This window comes from Mauremys mutica, chromosome 1 (genome assembly GCF_020497125.1).
Source record: "Mauremys mutica isolate MM-2020 ecotype Southern chromosome 1, ASM2049712v1, whole genome shotgun sequence".
Classification (NCBI taxonomy): Eukaryota; Metazoa; Chordata; order Testudines; family Geoemydidae; genus Mauremys; species Mauremys mutica.
This window is the reverse complement of record NC_059072.1, coordinates 337,073,068-337,092,223: the sequence shown is the minus strand read 5'-3', so window position 1 is coordinate 337,092,223 and position 19,156 is coordinate 337,073,068. Positions and strand designations below refer to the sequence as shown.

The 19,156-nt window shown below is 46.1% G+C and overlaps 1 protein-coding gene across 1 annotated transcript; it reads right to left on the bottom strand.

Moving 5' to 3' along the window:
- Positions 1–271: 271 nt before the first annotated feature.
- LOC123361818 (high-affinity choline transporter 1-like) lies at positions 272–17,890 on the bottom strand. Its single transcript, XM_045001975.1, has 8 exons — positions 17,713–17,890; positions 16,281–16,394; positions 10,061–10,216; positions 9,423–9,571; positions 7,281–7,424; positions 6,677–6,830; positions 2,502–2,719; positions 272–742 (listed from the first exon to the last, which is right to left on the bottom strand). The coding sequence occupies exons 1-8, from the start codon at positions 17,888–17,890 to the stop codon at positions 272–274; spliced, it is 1,584 nt and encodes a 527-aa protein (XP_044857910.1).
- Between the last annotated feature and the right edge of the window lie 1,266 nt (positions 17,891–19,156).

Sequence of the window (19,156 nt, the reverse complement as noted above, 5' to 3'; positions counted from 1 at the left end):
GTAATTCGAGCTCCTGGTACCAAGAACACACAGAAGCATTGAGTTATTTCATTATATTAACAATTCTAACCACTGCAGGATCAGGTTCCTTCATCAGAGGCCCTTAAATCATTGCATATTCTGACTTCATTCCTTTTCATAGTGCAAATGGAATTCTTGTTCTCTTTATGAATCTACCAAATAATTCACAATTGGTGAGAGAAGACTGGAAAATAAATGTCATCGAGCTGGTAACTTAACTGCAGAATGCTCAGTGATGCCCTGCATTTAATCATGATTCTCGGGTGGGTGAATGCACTATATCTTCTATTACACTGCAAACATCCCATCTGCGAGGGAGGATGTTTCTCTTAAACAAAAACGCCACCAGGTATGAAACAGCGACGATAGTCCCCAAAGTGAGAAGCATGGTGAAGGTTTTAAAAGGGAACAGCTGAATGTAGACCCCATCCACAAGGGAGCAGCCTGGGTAGTGGATTACAGGGGGGATTTTCAGGGAAGGCTCCCCTGCCAGCAGCCTTAACAGGAACCCGAAGAGGAATCCAGCAGCTGAGCCATATGTGTTGGTGTTGGGAATGAAGAGGACGCAGAAGAGCTGGGGAAAGAGAAGAGCGTACACCAGCTCGCCACTCAGGAACCACAGATCATAAATAGAATGGGAGTAAAAAGCCAGGCCTGCAGCTGCTGTCCCAAAAACCACCATGGAGACCCTCATTATACAGACAACTTCTTTCTCCGTAGCCTGTAAAATAAGGGAGAATTGTTGTAGAAATCATCATTGGTTTATTTTTTAATCTCACCCTGAATCCAATCTCAAGTTTACAGTGATCATATAAATAATATCCAGATCCAAATTTTACAAATAACTTCTGATGGGCCAAACCAAAATTCTAGATCCAAATACCTCTACACGTAGGTGTGTTCAAAATCTGGATCCAGAACTAAATTCTTCAGCTGAAGTCTATCTGTAAGCATTACTAACCTGGGCTGGATCTGAATTAGAAAAACTCTACAGACCTCGGGGCCATGTTCATTTTGAAAGACATCTTTGGAATTAGAGTAGCTAAGAATAATAGAAAAGTACATAGTAAAATAAATAGTAAGAACTCACTATCAAATACTGGAGCTGAGCAACATAGAGTATGTCTACACAGCAAAGGAAAATCCGTGGTTGGCCCGTGCCTGCTGACTCAAGCTCATGGGGCTCAGGCTGTGGGGCTGTTTCATTGTTGTGTAGACTTCCAGGCTCGGCCTGGAGCCTGAGCTCTGGGATCCTCCTACCCCACAGGGTCCTAGAACCCAGGCTCCAACCCAAGCCTGAAAGTCTACACAGCAATAGAACAGCCCAGCAGCCCGGGCCCCATAAGCCACAGTTGGCTGGTGTGGGCCAGCTGCGGGTGTCTAATTTCGGTGAAGACGTACCCATAATCAAAACATTTGCCATTTTGAGTTTACAGAACTTCTGCAAACTTCTGGTGTTTTTGCAAAACCCAGTTTGACTTTGGCAGCATGGGCTAGCCAGCTGACCACAGGAATGGGAATCAGTAGCTCCTGGACCACCTCTGACTTATATACCTTTACGGACTTGATGCTATCCCCATTGAAGTCTATAGTGAAACTCCCGAGCGGGATCAGTCTCTCTGTGTTGTATCAATAACATACAGTCTGTTAAAGCATTAATCAGTCCCTGTTGTTGTGAGATATAGAGGTGTGTTCTATGAATTTCATCCTTGTTACAACATAATTTGTGACCTCTAACCACAGTTACATTTATGTTTCACAACACTTCTACTTAAATGTTCTTACCCCCATTTTAAAAGATGGGCGAACAAGGCTCCCAGAGGGCATAGCACAGATTTTTAATGGTTTTTAGGCATTGCCAGTACTTAATTTGTGCCAGATCTCTAGGCTTGGCAGTTCATAGCCCCAGCACCTCTGGGCTTCCTGCATCAGTTATGAATGTAAAATAATTGCTTGAGACCCGTCACCTAATTGCTTGAACCCTGGCACCTCTTTCTTTACAAATTAAGCACTGGGCATTGCTGTGCTCATTGTTGCAGTACCTAACCAAATCTGATTTTCCAACAGGATTTCAGCAATTAGGAGCCAAAATACCATTGACAGCCAATGGGATTTAGACACTTAAGGGCCTAAATCACTTTTGAAAATTAGTTTAGGCTCCTAAATCAGTTGGGCCTTACAATGCTGAGTACAGCAATTGACTAAATACCTTTAAGAATCTGGGCCTAAATGACTTGGACAAGGTCACATATCCCAGTCATGACAGACAAGTATTCAAGTCTGGGGTCTCCGGGCTTCCAGCAGAGAGCAGTGCTGTACTGGGGAGAACAAATGTCATGTGAAAACTCCTGTCTCCCTACATTTGACAAACAGTTGAAATTTTGGGAATCTGAAATCAGACACGTGAAATGATGGCAAACATTTTGAAAAGATTTTCAGCAGTTTCTCCCTGCTGCAAATACTAGTGATGAATCTGTCACCTGTTTCCTAAGAATTTTTCTGTAGATATTGTGTGCAAACATAGAGCTGGCAGAAAGAAGGGCTGAATCTGCGGAAGACATGACGGCAGCAGCGATCGCTCCCAAGCCGCCAATGGAAATGTAGGTTGGACAGAGATAATGCAGCACTAATGGCAGTATCATGGCTGACTCTCCTCTCGCCACTGGTGTTGGAAGACCATAGCTCGTCTGGTTCCAGTCTTGAACACAGAACAATAAAAGGAGGTGAAGAATTAAATATTTAATTCATGCTTTTGTTGCCTTCAGAGCTGTATTTCTACAAAGAGCCATCCTTGCGCAGATAAAACCTGTGTTCTAGTACTTAGATTAGGTTGTTTCCTGACTCCAGCTGGTGAGCAATGTATGTGTATCAGTGATCATGTATCAGTATATGAGGCGAGATTAATAAGACTGGGACTTTTCAGCTTGGAAAAGAGATGGCTAAGGGGGGATATGATTGAGGTAGAGAAAGTAAGTAAGGAAGTGTTGGTTACTACTTCTCATAACAGAAGAATTAGGGGTCACCAAATGAAATTAATAGGCTGCAGGTTTAAAACAAAAGGAAGTATTTCTTCACAAAACGCCCAGTCAACCTGTGGAACTCCTTGCCAGAGAATGTTGTGATGGCCAAGACCATAACAGGGTTCAAAAAAGAACTAGATAAATTAGATAAACTATTAGCCAGGATGGGAAGGGATGGTGTCCCTAGCCTCTGTTTGCCAGAAGCTGGGAATGAGCGACAGAGGATGGATCACTTGATGGCTATCTGTTCTGTTCATTCCCTCTGGGTCACCTGGCGGCACTGGCCACTGTCAGAAGACAGGCTACTAGGCTAGATGGACCTTTGGTCTGATCCAGTAGGGCCATTCTTATGTTCTTATGTCCTGAAGCATGAGAACTGAAAGTCCTTGGAAACCTAGCTAGAAAACATGTATATGTTGTTAATGCCAAATCCTAACACTAGTTTATGCATCAAGTAAGGGGCACAATGGTTCAATACTGCTGGGTAAACTGGCAGTGAACCGAGTCAACCAGTTGGAGGGATGATTGGTCCAGTGCACAATGGGGAGTGCACAATGTGCCTGCAGGAGTGTCCCCTCTGCTGCTTCTGGGAATGGGGAACTGAGAAGTCTGTCCGCTCTCCAGACCTTGATTGCTCAGACATGGGGGTCTTTGCACTGATTTCTCTGATGGCTTTAGCCAGGGCCGGCTCTAGGCATCAGCCCTCCAAGCATGTGCTTGGGGCGGCACTTTCAAAGGAGCGGCTCTTCGTGCCCCCTCCCCCCGCCCTTTTTTTTTTTTTTTTGGTTGTGGTGGCAAAAAGCCGGAGCCAGCCCTGGCCAGAGCCACTCGCCCTGTCAGCGCGCAAGCCAGGATCTGCGCCTCCTGCCCAGCCTGGCAGCGCCCTGCATGGCCCACTCCAGCGGGGAAACGCGGCGCCACCCTGGGCAGATTCGGAGCAGCAGCGGCAGCAGGACCCCTCCTCCCTCCCTGCATCCCGGGCCCCGCTTCCCTCCCTCCCTGGCTCCTCACACACTCAGGGAGCCCCTCTCGCCGCCACAGCCCAGGCTCAGCTCCAGGGGCTGCCTGGGAGAATCAGACCCAGGGGGCCTCCCGAGAGGTGCAGAGACCCAGCCACACATGTCCAGGGGGCCGCCTGGGAGATGCAGAGACCCAGCCACCCATGCCCAGGGGGCCGCCTGGGAGGTGCAGAGATCCAGCCGCTCATGCCCAGGGGCCCGCTAGTGACAAGCCCGGAGAGGCTTTTGAACCAGGCGGCGAGCCGGAGTCTCGCGCCAGTTCCCAGGCTGCCTTGGCTCCAGCACAGAACCAGTCAATAAAACAAAACACAAAGTGTGTTGCGGAGCAAACCCGGACCGGTTCGGAGCCTGGCCTATGAGGCTGCCTTGTGCAGGGCTTTCTAGCATGTGGCTGGCTGCGGGCTGGAGCGAGGCACCATCTGCCCCCCACCCCACCCCACCCCCCCCCACCCCAAGCTCAGGAGATCAGATGCTGACTTTGGGAGATCCTCCTATTCCATGTATGGAAAGTGGCTCCCCATAGGGCTCACTGAGACTTGTCCAACACCCTCCCCCGCTGTGACTTTCCCCAGCTCCCTTTTCTTCTTGCTCCTAGCAGAGAAGCAAAGGAGAAATCTCCCAGCCTCTGCTGCTTCCCACAACTCACCCCCCTCCAACAGTCCCATGCCTGCTGCCTCCTCCTCCTCCCCTCCTCTGCACTCGGGAATAAATCCGGGAAGGACCGAGCCAGGCATGCCAAACCAAGCGGAGAGCTGTTCCCAAAGTAGCCCTGATGGCGGCGGATCGGATGGAGCCAGAGCTGCTGCTGGAGTAGCGGCGAGTCAGAGTATCTCCCTGGATCCCCCGCTCCACCCACAGATCTCAGTTGGTCTCCTCCCCACCGGGCTGGGCAGGGGGCACAGATCCCGGCTTGCCCGCTGACGGGGCGAGTGGCTGGGCAGCCCGAGCTGCCAGGGAGCTGCCAGGGAGCTGCCCCCTCCTGCCCCTGGACCCAGCTCGCTGCGCACCTCTCCCGCCTCAGTCCCGCGCTGCCTGCCCTGGGTGGGGAGAGGCAGAGCCCGGCTCCGAGCGGGGTAGCCAGGGATACTGCACTGCCTGGGGACCCCGCAGCTCGGGCACCTGGGGGTCAGTGTCCCTCCTCTCGGCTCTGCCTGCACGGGGCTGGGGAAGCAGCTGTCAGCGCCTGCCCCTCTCAGCCCTTGCACCCCCACATCCCTCTCGCAGCCTCTTCCCTTGTAACTTCCCCCATCGCTCCTTCCCTGAACCCCTTCCCCTTGTACCCTCCCTTCACCCGAACCTCTCCCCTTGTAGCCTCCCCTAGCCGTCTCCTCCCGCACCTCCCCCTTCCCCTGCACCTCTTCTCTCGCAAGCCTCCTGATACCCCCCTCCTCCCCCACCTTCCTCCGCGAGTACATCACACCCCACTTCTCTGCCAGTGTAGAGCCCCCCCCCACCCGCTCCTCTGCCTGAACCCTCTTTACTAGATCCCCATCCCTTTCTGGGTACAAGGTTTGAGGGTTAGTCCCTACGCTTTCCATGTGCATTTGGAGCACTAAAGATGGGGTGAGGGGGCGAGATTTATAGGAAAGTGAAATAAAAATAGGAGAAACGGTTAGATCCCCACTGCAAGTGTAAATGGGGATTGCTGTGGTGAACAAGGAGGTCACTTGTGCGGGGGAGCCCAGTGCTGGGGCAGCCGGGGGAGAGGGGGCAGTGGTGAGGGGAGTGGGAGCCCAGGGCTGGGGTGGAGAGCAGCCAAAAAATTTTTTTGCTTGGGGTGGCAAAAAACCTAGAGCCGGCCCTGGCTTTAGCTCATAAATATCAAATTCTTTTCTGACTCTTACTAAGCTATTTACCTCCACAAGAGCTTGATCCTGCTCCAACTAGGGTGGGTGTGATTTTTTTTTGGAGGGGAAAGGAGAGGGACTTGTTTCTTTTTGTTTTATCACTGAACCTTTAAATTCCTTTGAGCGTTTTCTCCCCTGAACGTGATCAATGATACCGACACAACTCAGTGAAGATCGTGAGTATAAAGCAGTGAGGGAAATAGGGTGACCAGATGGCCCAACTTTATGGGGACAGTCCTGATTTTTGGGTCTTTTTCTTATATAGGCTCCCATTACCCCCAGCCCCCGATTTTTCACACTTGCTGTCTGGTCACCCTAGAGGGAAAATAAGTTTTATTGGTCTTTTTTTTTCTTTTTGCGCTCAAGTGTATGTATTGTACTGTGCACAGAATATAAATGTGGCAGCACCCTTCTTTACCTAACATAAAACATAAGGAAGACATTGATACTCTAATGGAGATCCCACAACTGAGATTTAAATATATCTTAGGTACTTGAACACCTGAATCAGAAGCTGGAAGGCTCCAGCATTCTGATTCGGGCCCCTAAATAAGTGGCCTGAGTATCAAAGATGCTAAACGTCCAGCAGCTCCCACTGATGTCAGTAAGAGCTACTAGATGCTCAGCATTGAAACCATGCTGCTTTGTTAGGTGCCTAAATTAGAACAGCGGAGTCCTATCTTTAGGCCTCATTTTAATAATCTTGGCCACTGATTTTAAATCTTGAGCAAAAAGGTACATTTCTTAAAGCCACATGATTTAGTTTTACCTGTGGATGCTGCTACGGCCCCTATGAGCACGGAGGGGATGGCCATTAAAAAGCTCCCCAATCCAGACAGATAGGAAATGAGCCTTGCTTGTCTTGGTGAGGAGGCTGAGAGAACTCGTTGGAAATAAGTTTGCCACGGGATACTACCAAGAACCTGAAACGTTCAAATGTTAATGCAGTGAGACAACATTCCTTGCCTATTAGTATTATTTTATTTATTGGTAGGGCTAGTAGCACCTTCTGTTATCATGGTTACCTGACCCGTATCATTATAAGAGCTTAGTTTCAAGTTGCTTATACCTTTAACAAACTTTAACTGTTTGGGGTGAAATTTTTGCCTCCAGCTGATTTGTTTTTTTAAGTTTAGCCAGAATGGTCTAGCTGTTTCCTGAGAATGTGGCCACTGAAAAATGTCTTTTTTTGTGACTCTTTCTTAGCGCATTGATGCTTGGGAGCAGAGAGTTGAAGTTTGGCAGGGCAGTGACCTTTGTTTCAGGGATGAGTCTTTTGCCAACTCTGTGGACTGGCTTTGGAATGGATGATTAAACTATTCACCCGGTCCAATTTACCCACCCCACCAGCCCATCCAAGAAAGATTTCTTACCAGAAATAAGAAGTCATCCAGCCACCTTCCAAGATATTCTGTTTGTACTTGCCCAATCCAAGGGGCTTGGTAGGATTCCTGAGCAGCAGTGTAATAAATGTTTTCTGTTGCAGAGTTGAGCAGGGCAAATGGGACACAGATCCACTGGGATTAAAATGGAAACACTGAATCTCTTCACTAGCTTCCTCTCACTTCTGTATCCTATTCAAGCTTCTTGGCCTTGCCTTTACTCTAATTTCCTCCTCTCCCACTCCTGCCTCCTACAAACATCCCAAGCCTGCTGCCTAACTGTCCCTTTTGTCTCCTCCTCCTGCTCATCCTCATTTCATGCCACCCTTTATTCCTGTTCCTGTATCTCATTCCCTCTTCTTTTTCCTAAGCATTTCCATCAAGCTCATTCAAATTCCTTCTTGTCCTACAAGGCCTTTCAGTGCCAGCTAGACTGAAGTCTTGATTTTATAGCGACAGTCCCGATATTTGGGGCTTTGTCTTATATAAGTGCCTATGATCCCTCACCGCCTGTCCTGATTTTCACATGTGCTATCTGGTCACCCTAGTGCCAGCCCAGTGTAATTCACTAATGCATTAAGGTTAAAACTTCACTCCATGTATCATGTCCTGTATGTCAAGAATGTGGTATGTCAATGTTCAGTTATCAACAGGAAAAGTAGAGTCCATCAGAAAGGGCCACCATGTATGAATTATTATCACCGTTGTAATGTTGGATAAACTCAGACACAGAGAGATTAAGCACATTCTCAGCTGTGCACCAGGCACAAAGGAGGTGCAAAGAGTCATTTGTTTGCCCCCATTCTTGGGCCCAGTCCTACATCTGCCTGGTCACATAGAAGTGTAGGACTGGAAGGGACCTCAAGAGTTTTCTAGTCCATCCCCTGCACTTAAGGCAGGACTAAGTATTATCTAGACCAGTGTTTCCCAAACTTGGGATGCCACTTGGGTAGTGTAAGCCCCTGGCGGGCCAGGCCGGTGTATTTACCTGCTGCGTCCGCAGGTCCGTCCAATCGCGCCTCCCACTGGCCGTGGTTCGCCAGTCCAGGCCAATGGGGGCTGCTGGAAGCAGCACTGCCCGAGGGATGTACTGACCATCGCTTCCAGAAGCTCCCATTAGCCTGGAGCAGCGAACCGGGGCCAGTGGGAACCACGATTGGCCGGACCTGCGGACAGGGCAGGTAAACAAACCGGCCCGGCCTGCCAGGGGCTTTCCCTACACAAGCGGCATCCCAAGTTTGGGAAACACTGATCTAGACCATCCCTGACAGGTGTTTGTCTAACCTACTCTTTAAAACTTCCAATGATGGAGATTTCACAGCCTCCCTAGGCAATTTATTCCAGTGCTTAACCACCCTGACAGGAAGTTTTTCTTAATGTCCAACCTAAACCTCCCTTGCTGCAATTTAAGCCCATTGCTTCTAGTTCTATCCTCAGAAGTTAACAAGAATAAATTTCCTCCTCATCCTTGTAATAACCTTTTATGTACTTGAAAACTGTTACCATGTCCCCTTCTCAGTCTTCTTTTCTCTAGACTAAACAAATCCAATTTTTTCAATCTTCCCCCAGAGGTCATGTTTTCTAGACCTTTAATCATTTTTGTTGCTCTTTTCTGGAGTCTCTCCAATTTGTTCACATCTTTCCTGAAATGTGGCACCCAGAACTGGACCCAATACTCCAGTAAGGCCTAATCAATGCAGAGTAGACTGGAAGAATTACATCTCGTGCCTTGCATCGTGTAGTTAAAAGCATGGTTGCTTTATTTAAATTAATTGGTGTTTTTGGATAGCCGTCTTCTTGGGTTTTGTTTATTTCCAGCCAAGATAATTAAGGGCTAGATTCTGCAATCTTTACTCAAATGGAATAGCATTTACTCATGTGAATAGCCAGTAGACTACACCCATGAGTAAGTGCTACTCAACCCAAGTAAAAGTTGAAAAACTGGCTTTATGTAGTCCTGGGGCCTTTTTGTTTTTACACCTAAAGTAGAGCTTTTTACACCTAAAGTCTGAGACCAGTGTCAATGGCCCTACTTTGGACTGAGACTGGTGAAAATGCGAGAGGAATTTTCCCTCTCATCTTTAGTTATACAATATTGAGAAAATTGATAACACAGAAATGCATTGAACTTACCAGGCTGAGCATAATAAAAATCAGCTGTATCACATCTGTGTATGCAACTGAGTACAGCCCTCCCAGTAAAGTGTAGAGTATAACAGTGCATGCCGATATGATGATGGCCAAATAGCCTTCGATATCCAAAATGACCCTCATTGTTGCCCCTGCAGACAAAGACAGTTTTGAACAATCATAACAGGTTTTATATGTGCAAGTTTCTTATTATACAAATAAATGGTTAAATGATACCAATGGCAATGTAGTCTAGTGGTTAGTGCACCTGGCTAGAAGCCAACGATTCCGGAGTTTTATTTCTTGTGCTGCCACCAATTTATTTTGTGACCTTGGCCAAGTCACTTCTGCTCTCTGCACTTCAGTCCCTGTTTATATTATCAAGATGATAATAAATAAATACACAGCATTACCTAATACTATGGAAATGTGAATTTTATATTTCCATCGGTTTTACTTTAAACATGCACAAGAAACATTAGGAAAGGGAATAAACAATATATTTTCATGAATGAGCGATGAACACATAATCCACAAAAGGTGGTGGAAAGCAGAGCTATCCAGGGCTGTCTTTCCCTCGTCCTCTGTGTTTTGCTACATCGTCTTTCTATCAAATACAACAGCAGAGCAAATATATTTACCTAATGAAGCAAGAATAGCTGCAAACCAGAATATTTCTCCTATTAATGGTGGAATAAAGAGAAGGCTTCCAATCATGTTCCCGTATGTTTCTTGGAGAGGATCCATCATTGTCACATAATTTTTGGATCTCATTGGATTTACAAAGAAGAGGCCACCTATCAAAAAAGATAATATTGTCACTGAATTTTATACAATCTCCTAAGCAATTGTCAGAACTGTCCTCTTGTTCTAAATGACATCTGTATTAAAGCCAGCATTAGTCAATGTTCACTGGTCACATTGCAATAACTTGCTAATGTTCCCCATTAAAATGTCCGTCAGCTGATCACCTCCACAATTAATTAAATATCCACATTTACCAAGCTTTTTAAAGTGAATTTCTCATCAATAACCATCTCCTTCAGGCAATGCAAGGCCCTAAAGAGTTTTCACTGTAAAGGGTCTTACATTATCTGAAAAAAAATGTGCTTTGGCATGGGTGGTGACCCTCTGGCTCAGGGAGGCTAGCCCCTGCCCAATGCCCTGCTGGATCCCAGAGCCCCACCCTCCCCATGGCCGCCAGCCCCTCCCCCAGCCCCTGAGCGCCCCCAAGCACAGGGTGGACAGTCCCAGCTCTGGCATTCTTCCCCCCCAGCACTAGGCGGTGTGGCCCAAGTGCCCGGGGGCCCCTCAGTGCTGGGCGGCCCCAACCGCCCCAAGTCCCGGCCACGGCCCCCCTAACCCTAGCCCCAGCCCCAGCATGCTTCCCTGAAGATGAGTGACCAGCTGGGCTGGGGTGAAGGGAGAAGGATGAGGGCGAGCAGGAGGGGGCTTTCTGGGCGGAGTGTGGGCAGGGCCACGCCAGGCTGTTTGGGGAGGCACAGCCTTCCTCTGCTTATGCTACCCGCTTTGGTCAATAGAAGGCAATAGGTTTGTCCTTGATTTTGTGAATGCTAGATGCCATGCAACGTACTGAGATAAATGCTGCCCTCAGTTACATACAGTGAAACCTGCAGCTCCCCTATGCCTCGTCCAAAATTAAATTATCTTGTTTTTAATGTCAGCATCTCATGAACTGAGCCCAGTCCTACACTCCTTCCTCATATCAACAACCCTAACTCAAACAAGTAGTCCCATTAAAATTGATGAATGTATGTAGTGCCAAATCCTGATGCCTACAGGACTGCTTGTCTGGGGATTACTGACATGAGGAAGGGGTGCTGGATTGGACTTGCAGTCTCTGAATGGGGCTTCTTGTGTTGGTAAGGATTACTCACATGAGAAAGGGTTGCCGTGCCCATAGGCTACTACTTTAGGGCCTGATTGAAATGGAAATCAATGGGCATCTTTCCATTGACATCAATGGGCTTTGGCTCATGCTCATAGTTCTCTTCACAGGACAGATATTTCCCAGTGTAAGAGCAGCTCTTCCTTGTCTCTACTTGTAGGATTCTGCTAAATTCCTACTATACACTTCCAGGGAAAACTGCCCCCAAATGGCACTGTTGCACACCCATTACTCCAGCTTTATGTGATGGGCTGGTGTATGGCTGTATCTAATTGTGACCTGCCCTTGACATTGTAACTGCCATTTTGAAGAATGTGATTTGCATTTGGAGTGTGTAGTTGTGCCTGCCTAGAGATGCCAAGGACAGACCAAGGCAGCTTATTGTAATGCAGGGTGCTTCCCTGAAGCAGCTAACACAAGAGTCATCAATGGTGCTTGTCAGAACAATGGATTTGCTGAAACCAGTGGCCAGGCTAAAGGAAACTGGTTCTCCCAGTTTGTCTCCCAGGGGAGTAGGACTTCAACCACCTGACTGAGATGATGAAGCTGGTCAGTAGATAGCATGACAAAGGGGACTGAAACCTTATTTAAAGGCAAGATCTGCTCTTGGTTCATAGAATCATAGAATCATAGAACTTAAGATCAGAAGGGACCATTATGATCATCTAGTCTGACCTCCCGCAAGATGCAGGCCACAAAAGCTGACCCACCCACTCCTGAAATAATTTTCTCCCTTGACTCAGCTGTTGAAGTCCCCAAATCCTGATTTAAAGACTTCAAGTAGCAGATAATCCTCCAGCAAGCGACCCCCGCTCCATGCTGCGGAGGAAGGCGAAAAACCTCCAGGGCCACTGCCAATCTACCCTGGAGGAAAATTCCTTCCCGACCCCAAATATGGCGATCAGCTGAACCCCGAGCATGCGGCAAGACTCTCCAGCCAGACACCCAGGAAAAAGACTTTCAATATCCCAACATTGATCCTCGGTACTAATTACCAGTGGTCGCACGTTATTGACCTATTGACTAAATCACGTTCTCCTATCAAACCATTCCCTCCATAAACTTATCAAGCTTAATCTTAAAGCCAGAGAGGTCCTTCGCCCCCACTGTTTCCCTCGGTAGGCTGTTCCAGAATTTCACTCCCCTGATGGTTAGAAACCTTCGTCTAATTTCAAGCCTAAACTTCCCGACTGCCAATTTATATCCATTTGTTCTCGTGTCCACATTAGTACTGAGCTGAAATAATTCCTCTCCCTCCCTGGTATTTATCCCTCTGATATATTTAAAGAGAGCAATCATATCTCCTCTCAACCTTCTTTTGGTTAAGGAAAACAAACCGAGCTCCTCAAGTCTCCTTTCATACGACAGGCTTTCCATTCCTCGGATCATTCTAGTGGCCCTTCTTTGTACCCGTTCCAGTTTGAATTCATCCTTCTTAAACATGGGAGACCAAAACTGCACACAGTACTCCAAATGAGGTCTCACCAACGCCTTGTATAACGGGACTAGCACCTCCTTATCTCTACTAGAAATACCTCGCCTAATGCATCCCAAGACCGCATTAGCTTTTTTAACGGCCACATCACATTGCCGACTCATAGTCATCCTGCGATCAACCAGGACTCCGAGGTCCTTCTCCTCTTCCGTTACTTCCAACTGGTGCGTCCCCAGCTTATAACTAAAATTCCTGTTAGTCATCCCTAAATGTATAACCTTACACTTCTCACTACTGAATTTCATCCTATTACTAATACTCCAGTTTACAAGGTCATCCAAGTCTCCCTGGAGGATATCCCGATCCTTCTCCGATTTGGCAATACCTCCCAACTTCGTGTCATCCGCAAACTTTATCAGCCCACTCCTACTTTTGGTTCCAAGGTCAGTGATAAATAGATTGAATAAGATCGGACCCAAAACCGAACCTTGAGGAACTCCACTGGTAACCGCCCTCCAACCCGACAGATCACCTTTCAATACAACCCGCTGCAGTCTCCCCTTTATGGTTCTCAGTCTCTTGCTGGACAACAGACACTGCAGAAGGTAAAGGGTCCATGGGGCCTAACTGCTGGACACACAGACTAGGCCTAGGGACTCACAAGAAGGGATGAGCATAGACACAGGGAAAAGAGCATTCAGGTGCCCGTTATTTTCCTAGAGATCTGTAACTCTTGTATATTTTGTCAGCAACGGTTACTGTGATTTTAAAAACTCCAGAGCAAAGCCTGTGTTCCTTACTTTACCTGCCAGGTGTCCCCAAAGAGTTAAATTACAATCCAGAGCACCCACAGAGGGGACCAGACAAGAGGTCTGCACCCAGTAGTGAGCCTTAGGGTATGTCTGCCCAGCAATGTAAGCCTAGGTTTGAGCCTGGGCTCAAATCTAACTCCCCTTGCGTCCACACACCAATTGTGCTAACCTAGGGCTCGGACCTAGGATCCCAGGATCCTCCAGGGCTGGAGGGTCGGAGCCCATGTTAAGGTGGCACTGGGACCTGAGGTTTGAGCCCTATTGCTTTCCTATGTGCACGGGGTCCCAGCTTGACTTGGGTCCTGGAAGTCCTCCCAATGTATCCCAGAGTTCCTTGGGGCAACTTCCTTAGTCTTCTCTATGCCGATGATCTGTGATGCCATCTGTTGCACTCTATTGCAAATGGAAGCTGCACCTCCCTTTGCAAATGGAGCAGGTCAAATCAGCGGGTAAACCATTGTCTACTGAACATGCAACCCTAAGGAAGGCGGGGGCCCTTGAGAGCAGAGCAAGGATCAAGCAACTGCCTTGCAGGGAGAGGGGAGAGCAGAGCTCCCAGCTCAGCATGGCCTGGGGGCAGATGACCCCCATTACCCTGACCGCTTCCCCTCCCTGCAGGGCTGCTGCATGGTCTCCACTCTGATCTCTGGCCCCCTGGGGGCTGCATGTGCAGAGTGCCAAGGCAGTGTGTGCTGTCAGGGCAGTGAGTGAGAGCCAGCCCCAAAACTTCCCCACAGCCTCCCAGGGATCTCTTATCCCTGCCTCCCAGGGTGCGTCGGGGCAGGGATAAGGGATCCTGGGAGGTGCTGGAGTACACGGTACCCCAAGCCCTGGGGATGCACTTCACTGCTCTGCTGCCAGCTGGCCTGAAGTGTTTTTCCTCTGAAACCTGCTTTTTATGTCAAACTTCGAAACAAACAGACAAAAGTAAATAAAAAAACAGCCAAACAAAAACACCTTCACTGAACATCCCATTTTAGAAATTAAGAATTGCAAAGTTTCACTTTCATAGTTTGACAGCTCGAGAGCCTGATGTGCTAATTCTCCTCAGAATAGCTGCACATGGGCATTTTCCTGCCAAAGTGACTCAGCCTAGAGGTGGACAACCTTGTTGTCTGGTTAGATGGTAGTTCAGTATAAAGCTTTTTCAAACGCCAGTCATTCTATTGATACAGCCACCAAAGGAGCTAATTATCCAGCTTATGTACTCATGTGATCCTTATGGGCACCTGAGTCCCATCAATAACATGGTCACAGTTAGGAAACAGCATGGGCAGTAGAGTTTTCTCACAATGTAACACATTCCTAGGCCTAGAGTGTCGACACTGGCATGTGTATGTGTATGTGTGTGTGTGTGAAACCCACACGCCTCCTGGGTGTGGTGTTCTGTCCCATCTAGTGACACCGAGACCACTTAGATTAACGAATCTGCTCTACAGCCTTAGCTAAGGGCCATAAGGGCCAACCAGGGTCTGTCAATGTTACAAGTGTGCGCACCAGAGGTCAGAAAATCCTTAACCTAGGGTTAAAATGCATTATAAAAGCTCAAGCCCAAGGTTGAGTCAGGTCAACTTGAGTCCCATTAATCTTAGGCTTATATTGCTGTGTACACATACCCTGAGAGGCCCAGAGTTAGAGGCAGTGACTGGATGCTGACCAGATCCAGCTGGCTTGGAAGCACATGGGCTCCAAAATAGGTACAATTACAGCTGACTGGTGACTGTCCACTAAGGGACTTGGCTAGGTCTTCTGTAACAAACATGCGTTGAGATTAAAGGTGTTAGGAGAATGTATTTTGGTGGGGAAATCATGGTGATACTTTTTAGCTCCACCAACATTTCAAAGAAAGAAATACATTCTGCTGAGGGCCTGATTTTCCTACTGCCAAAAGGATATTGGAGAAAAACAGTATCCACGAAATATCACATGCAAGCAAAACACACAAGTAAGATTATTTTGCTGTAGATTGTCTCATGCAGGTGAATCTCTGCACTTGCACAGAGCCCCATTGAGTTCTGCATTTTAGGCCCTGATCCTACAATTATTAATCCCTTGAATTTTCATCCTGAATTTATTGTATGTATGCAGAATAGTCCAATAAAGGCCAATGATATCACTTTTTGGATGTCCACTATCTGATACTTCGTTCAGAATAATTTAAACAGCTCTGAGTATTTGACAGTTACCTGAGTGTAGAATATGTAATATGTCAAATGTATATTGTAGGTGTTGGGACATGTGAAAAGATGCCTGCTTGCCTGGCAGGGAGGTAGAACAGCCAGGTGAAAAGCTGAGCCAGCATGTCAATCAAATGAACAACTGGTCATTGATTCAATCAGGGGAACATCTTGGTCAGCAACCTCATTAGGTAAACAACTGAGTTAGCAAACTAATCTTAGTGTTAGGCAGTAACGTGTTTATATCTATAATGACTGATTTTGTAACAATGTATTTAAGGTGAGCACCTGAATGTGGGTATGCGCTTGCATTTAACCCTGTGCTGTGCCCTGTTCCGGTGCACTGATCACTCACTGAATCAGCAAATAAACTACATACTTCTTCAGCTCAAGAGTCTCTCTGTGAACCTGTGTGTTCTGGGTAGCAGGAAAAAGACCCAGTCAACACTGGGAGAGGCCGGAATTTTTAGATCCATAACACTGGATTAAAAAAAAAAAGATTTATAATATGCTTTTTTTTTGTTTTACCAATAACAAGGGACAAAGCAAATCCTATTGGTGCCTGGACCCACACTAGTCCTCTTGTGGGAAGATAGACAGTTTCAGCTGTACCATTGATATATGCTCCTCCGACCCATGTTGCTGAAAAAAAAAGGGGTGGGGGGAAATAGTGATGAGACATATATTGACATACTACTCTCATAAAACATGTTGAAAAATACAGGGCCAGACTGAACCCTCTATTCACACTGGTGAGTGTTTACGCACACTCACGTTTACTCCAATGGCACTGTTTCTGGAATAAGGTACTACACAATATGGATAGGATAATCAGAATCTGACCCTAAAGGCTAGTTTACACTACACAGGTTCTGTGGATACAGCTGTACTGGTACAGTTATACTGGCAAAAGCCCACACAGAGGATGCAGTGTAGACTGACAGGAGTTTTTCTGCTGCGGTAGTAACATCACCTTCCTGGATGACATTAGCTATGGCACTCTGGTGTCAGCATAGCTGAATCTATTCCGGGGGTTTTGCCAGCATAGTTGTGTTGGCTGGGGGATGAGGGTTTTTTACACCCCTGTCCGACATAGTTATGCTGACAAAACATTGCAGTGTAGACCTGGCCTGAGTAAAATTCTGGAGAGGCAATATTCAAAAGTGAATAGCCACATTTGCATGGAAAACTCATTAAGGTTCAGAATATTTCTAGGCAATTTGAGTAGGTTTATTTTTATTTCTATTTTTGTTTATGCTAGACACTGGCTGGAGCAGATAGCAAGAGCAAATAGCGTTAATTTATTGTTCCTTAATGATTTATAGAACATAATTCCCATGTATCATGATGCTTTACAATAGTAAATGTGTGCTTAAGAAAAGAAATCCCTTAAAACAACAGTCAAGCACATATTGCATTCAAAAAAGCGAGTCTTCAGCTTAGACTTAAACCAAGCAAATCTGTTGGCCAGACAAATGTCACTTGGAACTGCATTCCCCTAATGACAGGTAAGAGGGACAAATCTCTGACAATGGGAAAACACAGAAGAAATAGAGTGTCAGAAGCATAGTATGAAAATGCCTTAAAGAACTATATATACACATCCTTCTTTATAGGCAGATCCTGATAGACTTACTCATGATGAGTGGCACTGTATCCTACATAACAAGTAAGGTATTCAAAATGAGTGAAGGTAGAAGAATCTGGCCCTAAATTAGAACCACATTCTAGCCTCTTGAGTAGTATCATATTTCTCAGGGAGTCCCACTAATTTAAGTGGGACTACTCAAGGCATTAGGGACTGCTCAGTGTGAGTAGGGCTGGCACAATCTGGCCCATAATGCTAATAAAACTTTAATTCCATATCCCAGACTTAAAAGAGCAAATTTATGTTGCGAATGAGAAAAACTCAACCTGAAGGTTTTAATAAGATAAAAGAATTTCCCTTAAGAGCACTTACCAGTTGCAGTGAATAATCCAATGAAAAAATTCATGTTCCTGCCCCCCACTATGATCATCTCACTTGGTTTCCCTTTCTTCTGGTCCTTTTTGCTTTTCCAAGAAGCCCAAATTCCAATGGCAAAAGTTATTGCATAAAACACAATCAAAGCTACCAAGCCAGGTATATTCAGGGCCATTTTCTGCAGCTTATTCTGGACCACAGAGATAAATATGGATTCAGTAGTGCTCCCACACTACCAAAACGAATTATGAGCCAAAATTTTGGTCAAGGTACTGGATACTATGTCTCTGTCTTTCAGTCTCCACCCTTCTTGAGGAAATATCCAATCCTGCCTTCTCGGTGGAAGTAGGGTGGTGTAGATAAGGGATTGGGACTAAGGCAAATCAGCGTTTGTGTGTTGTATAATGTCAGTTTGATATCAATGAGGGGAAATGTAATATTTTGTATGATATGCATTGGCATGTAAATAATCAGTATCCATTTTGCTTGGTTCTAGTTATGAGGTCAGCATATATGTGGATGAGAATCTCATCTGAACAAAGTTGACTGAAATTAAAAAGAAATCATTATAATAAAAAGAAATTCAGGAAAGAAAAAATCAGTGATCAACTGAATGAGTAGCATTCCCTTATTCAAATCAAGCTCACATCAGTCTCATTGCTAAAGGCAGGCAGGGGTGCAGACAGTGTTGCATTGTACCATAAAACAACAGGTAACACAGCTGTTTCTCTGGAGACTGTATTTAACAAACTCCTGTTAGAATGTTTCTCAGGTAATTAGAAAAAGAACTCTTTCTTTGATCAATTTAAGAAGCTGTCCTTCTAACAGATAACAAACTTCCAATAGGAACCCCTTACATGGTAGGATGTGAGTAATTTATATAGTTTAGATGTCAGCGTTTGGTTGATCTATGGCTGAAATCCTGCTCTGGGCAGTAGACTTTCATTCTTTCTTCTTCTGTCCATTGAGATATGATCCTTGATGCCAGGTAACATGTTCCTTCTTTGGGGTAGTGGGCATATGTCTGCTGTGCCTCTACTGAACACCAGAATTTATCCTAGAAGTAGATCCTTGATGGTAAATCGAAGATTGTTTCTTGAACAGTCTTTCATTTGCATGCTTAGCTTAACAGTTTCTTCTAAACACCACCTCATGCAGAGATCAAGAGGCAGCAATTTTGTGAAACTCACATGGCACAGCTCAAAGATGACCTTTAGTTTAACAATACACACTAAGAACTCGTACATTGATTGTGACTGTGAAGAGTCTTGAAGAGAAAGACCTGAGGAGAACCTTGGTTTTTTTGTTTGTTTTTTCATTATAGCATTCTGTAAATAGCCCATCGGCAATCCCTCTGTGTACAGTGTTCTCAAAACATTCTGGAAGCAGTATGAAGCTGTCCTGATAGCACTGATAGCAGAATGAAGGCCAGTTCAAGGCT

Coding starts and splice junctions, on each gene's coding strand:
- LOC123361818 (XM_045001975.1), bottom strand. CDS start 17,890: ATGGCCCTGAATATACCTGGCTTGGTAGCTTTGATTGTGTTTTATGCA. Junction 16,395..17,712: donor TGGATTATTCACTGCAACTG/GTAAGTGCTCTT, acceptor TTTTTTTTTCAG/CAACATGGGTCGGAGGAGCA. Junction 6,831..7,280: donor TGGATGACTTCTTATTTCTG/GTAAGAAATCTT, acceptor TGAACGTTTCAG/GTTCTTGGTAGTATCCCGTG.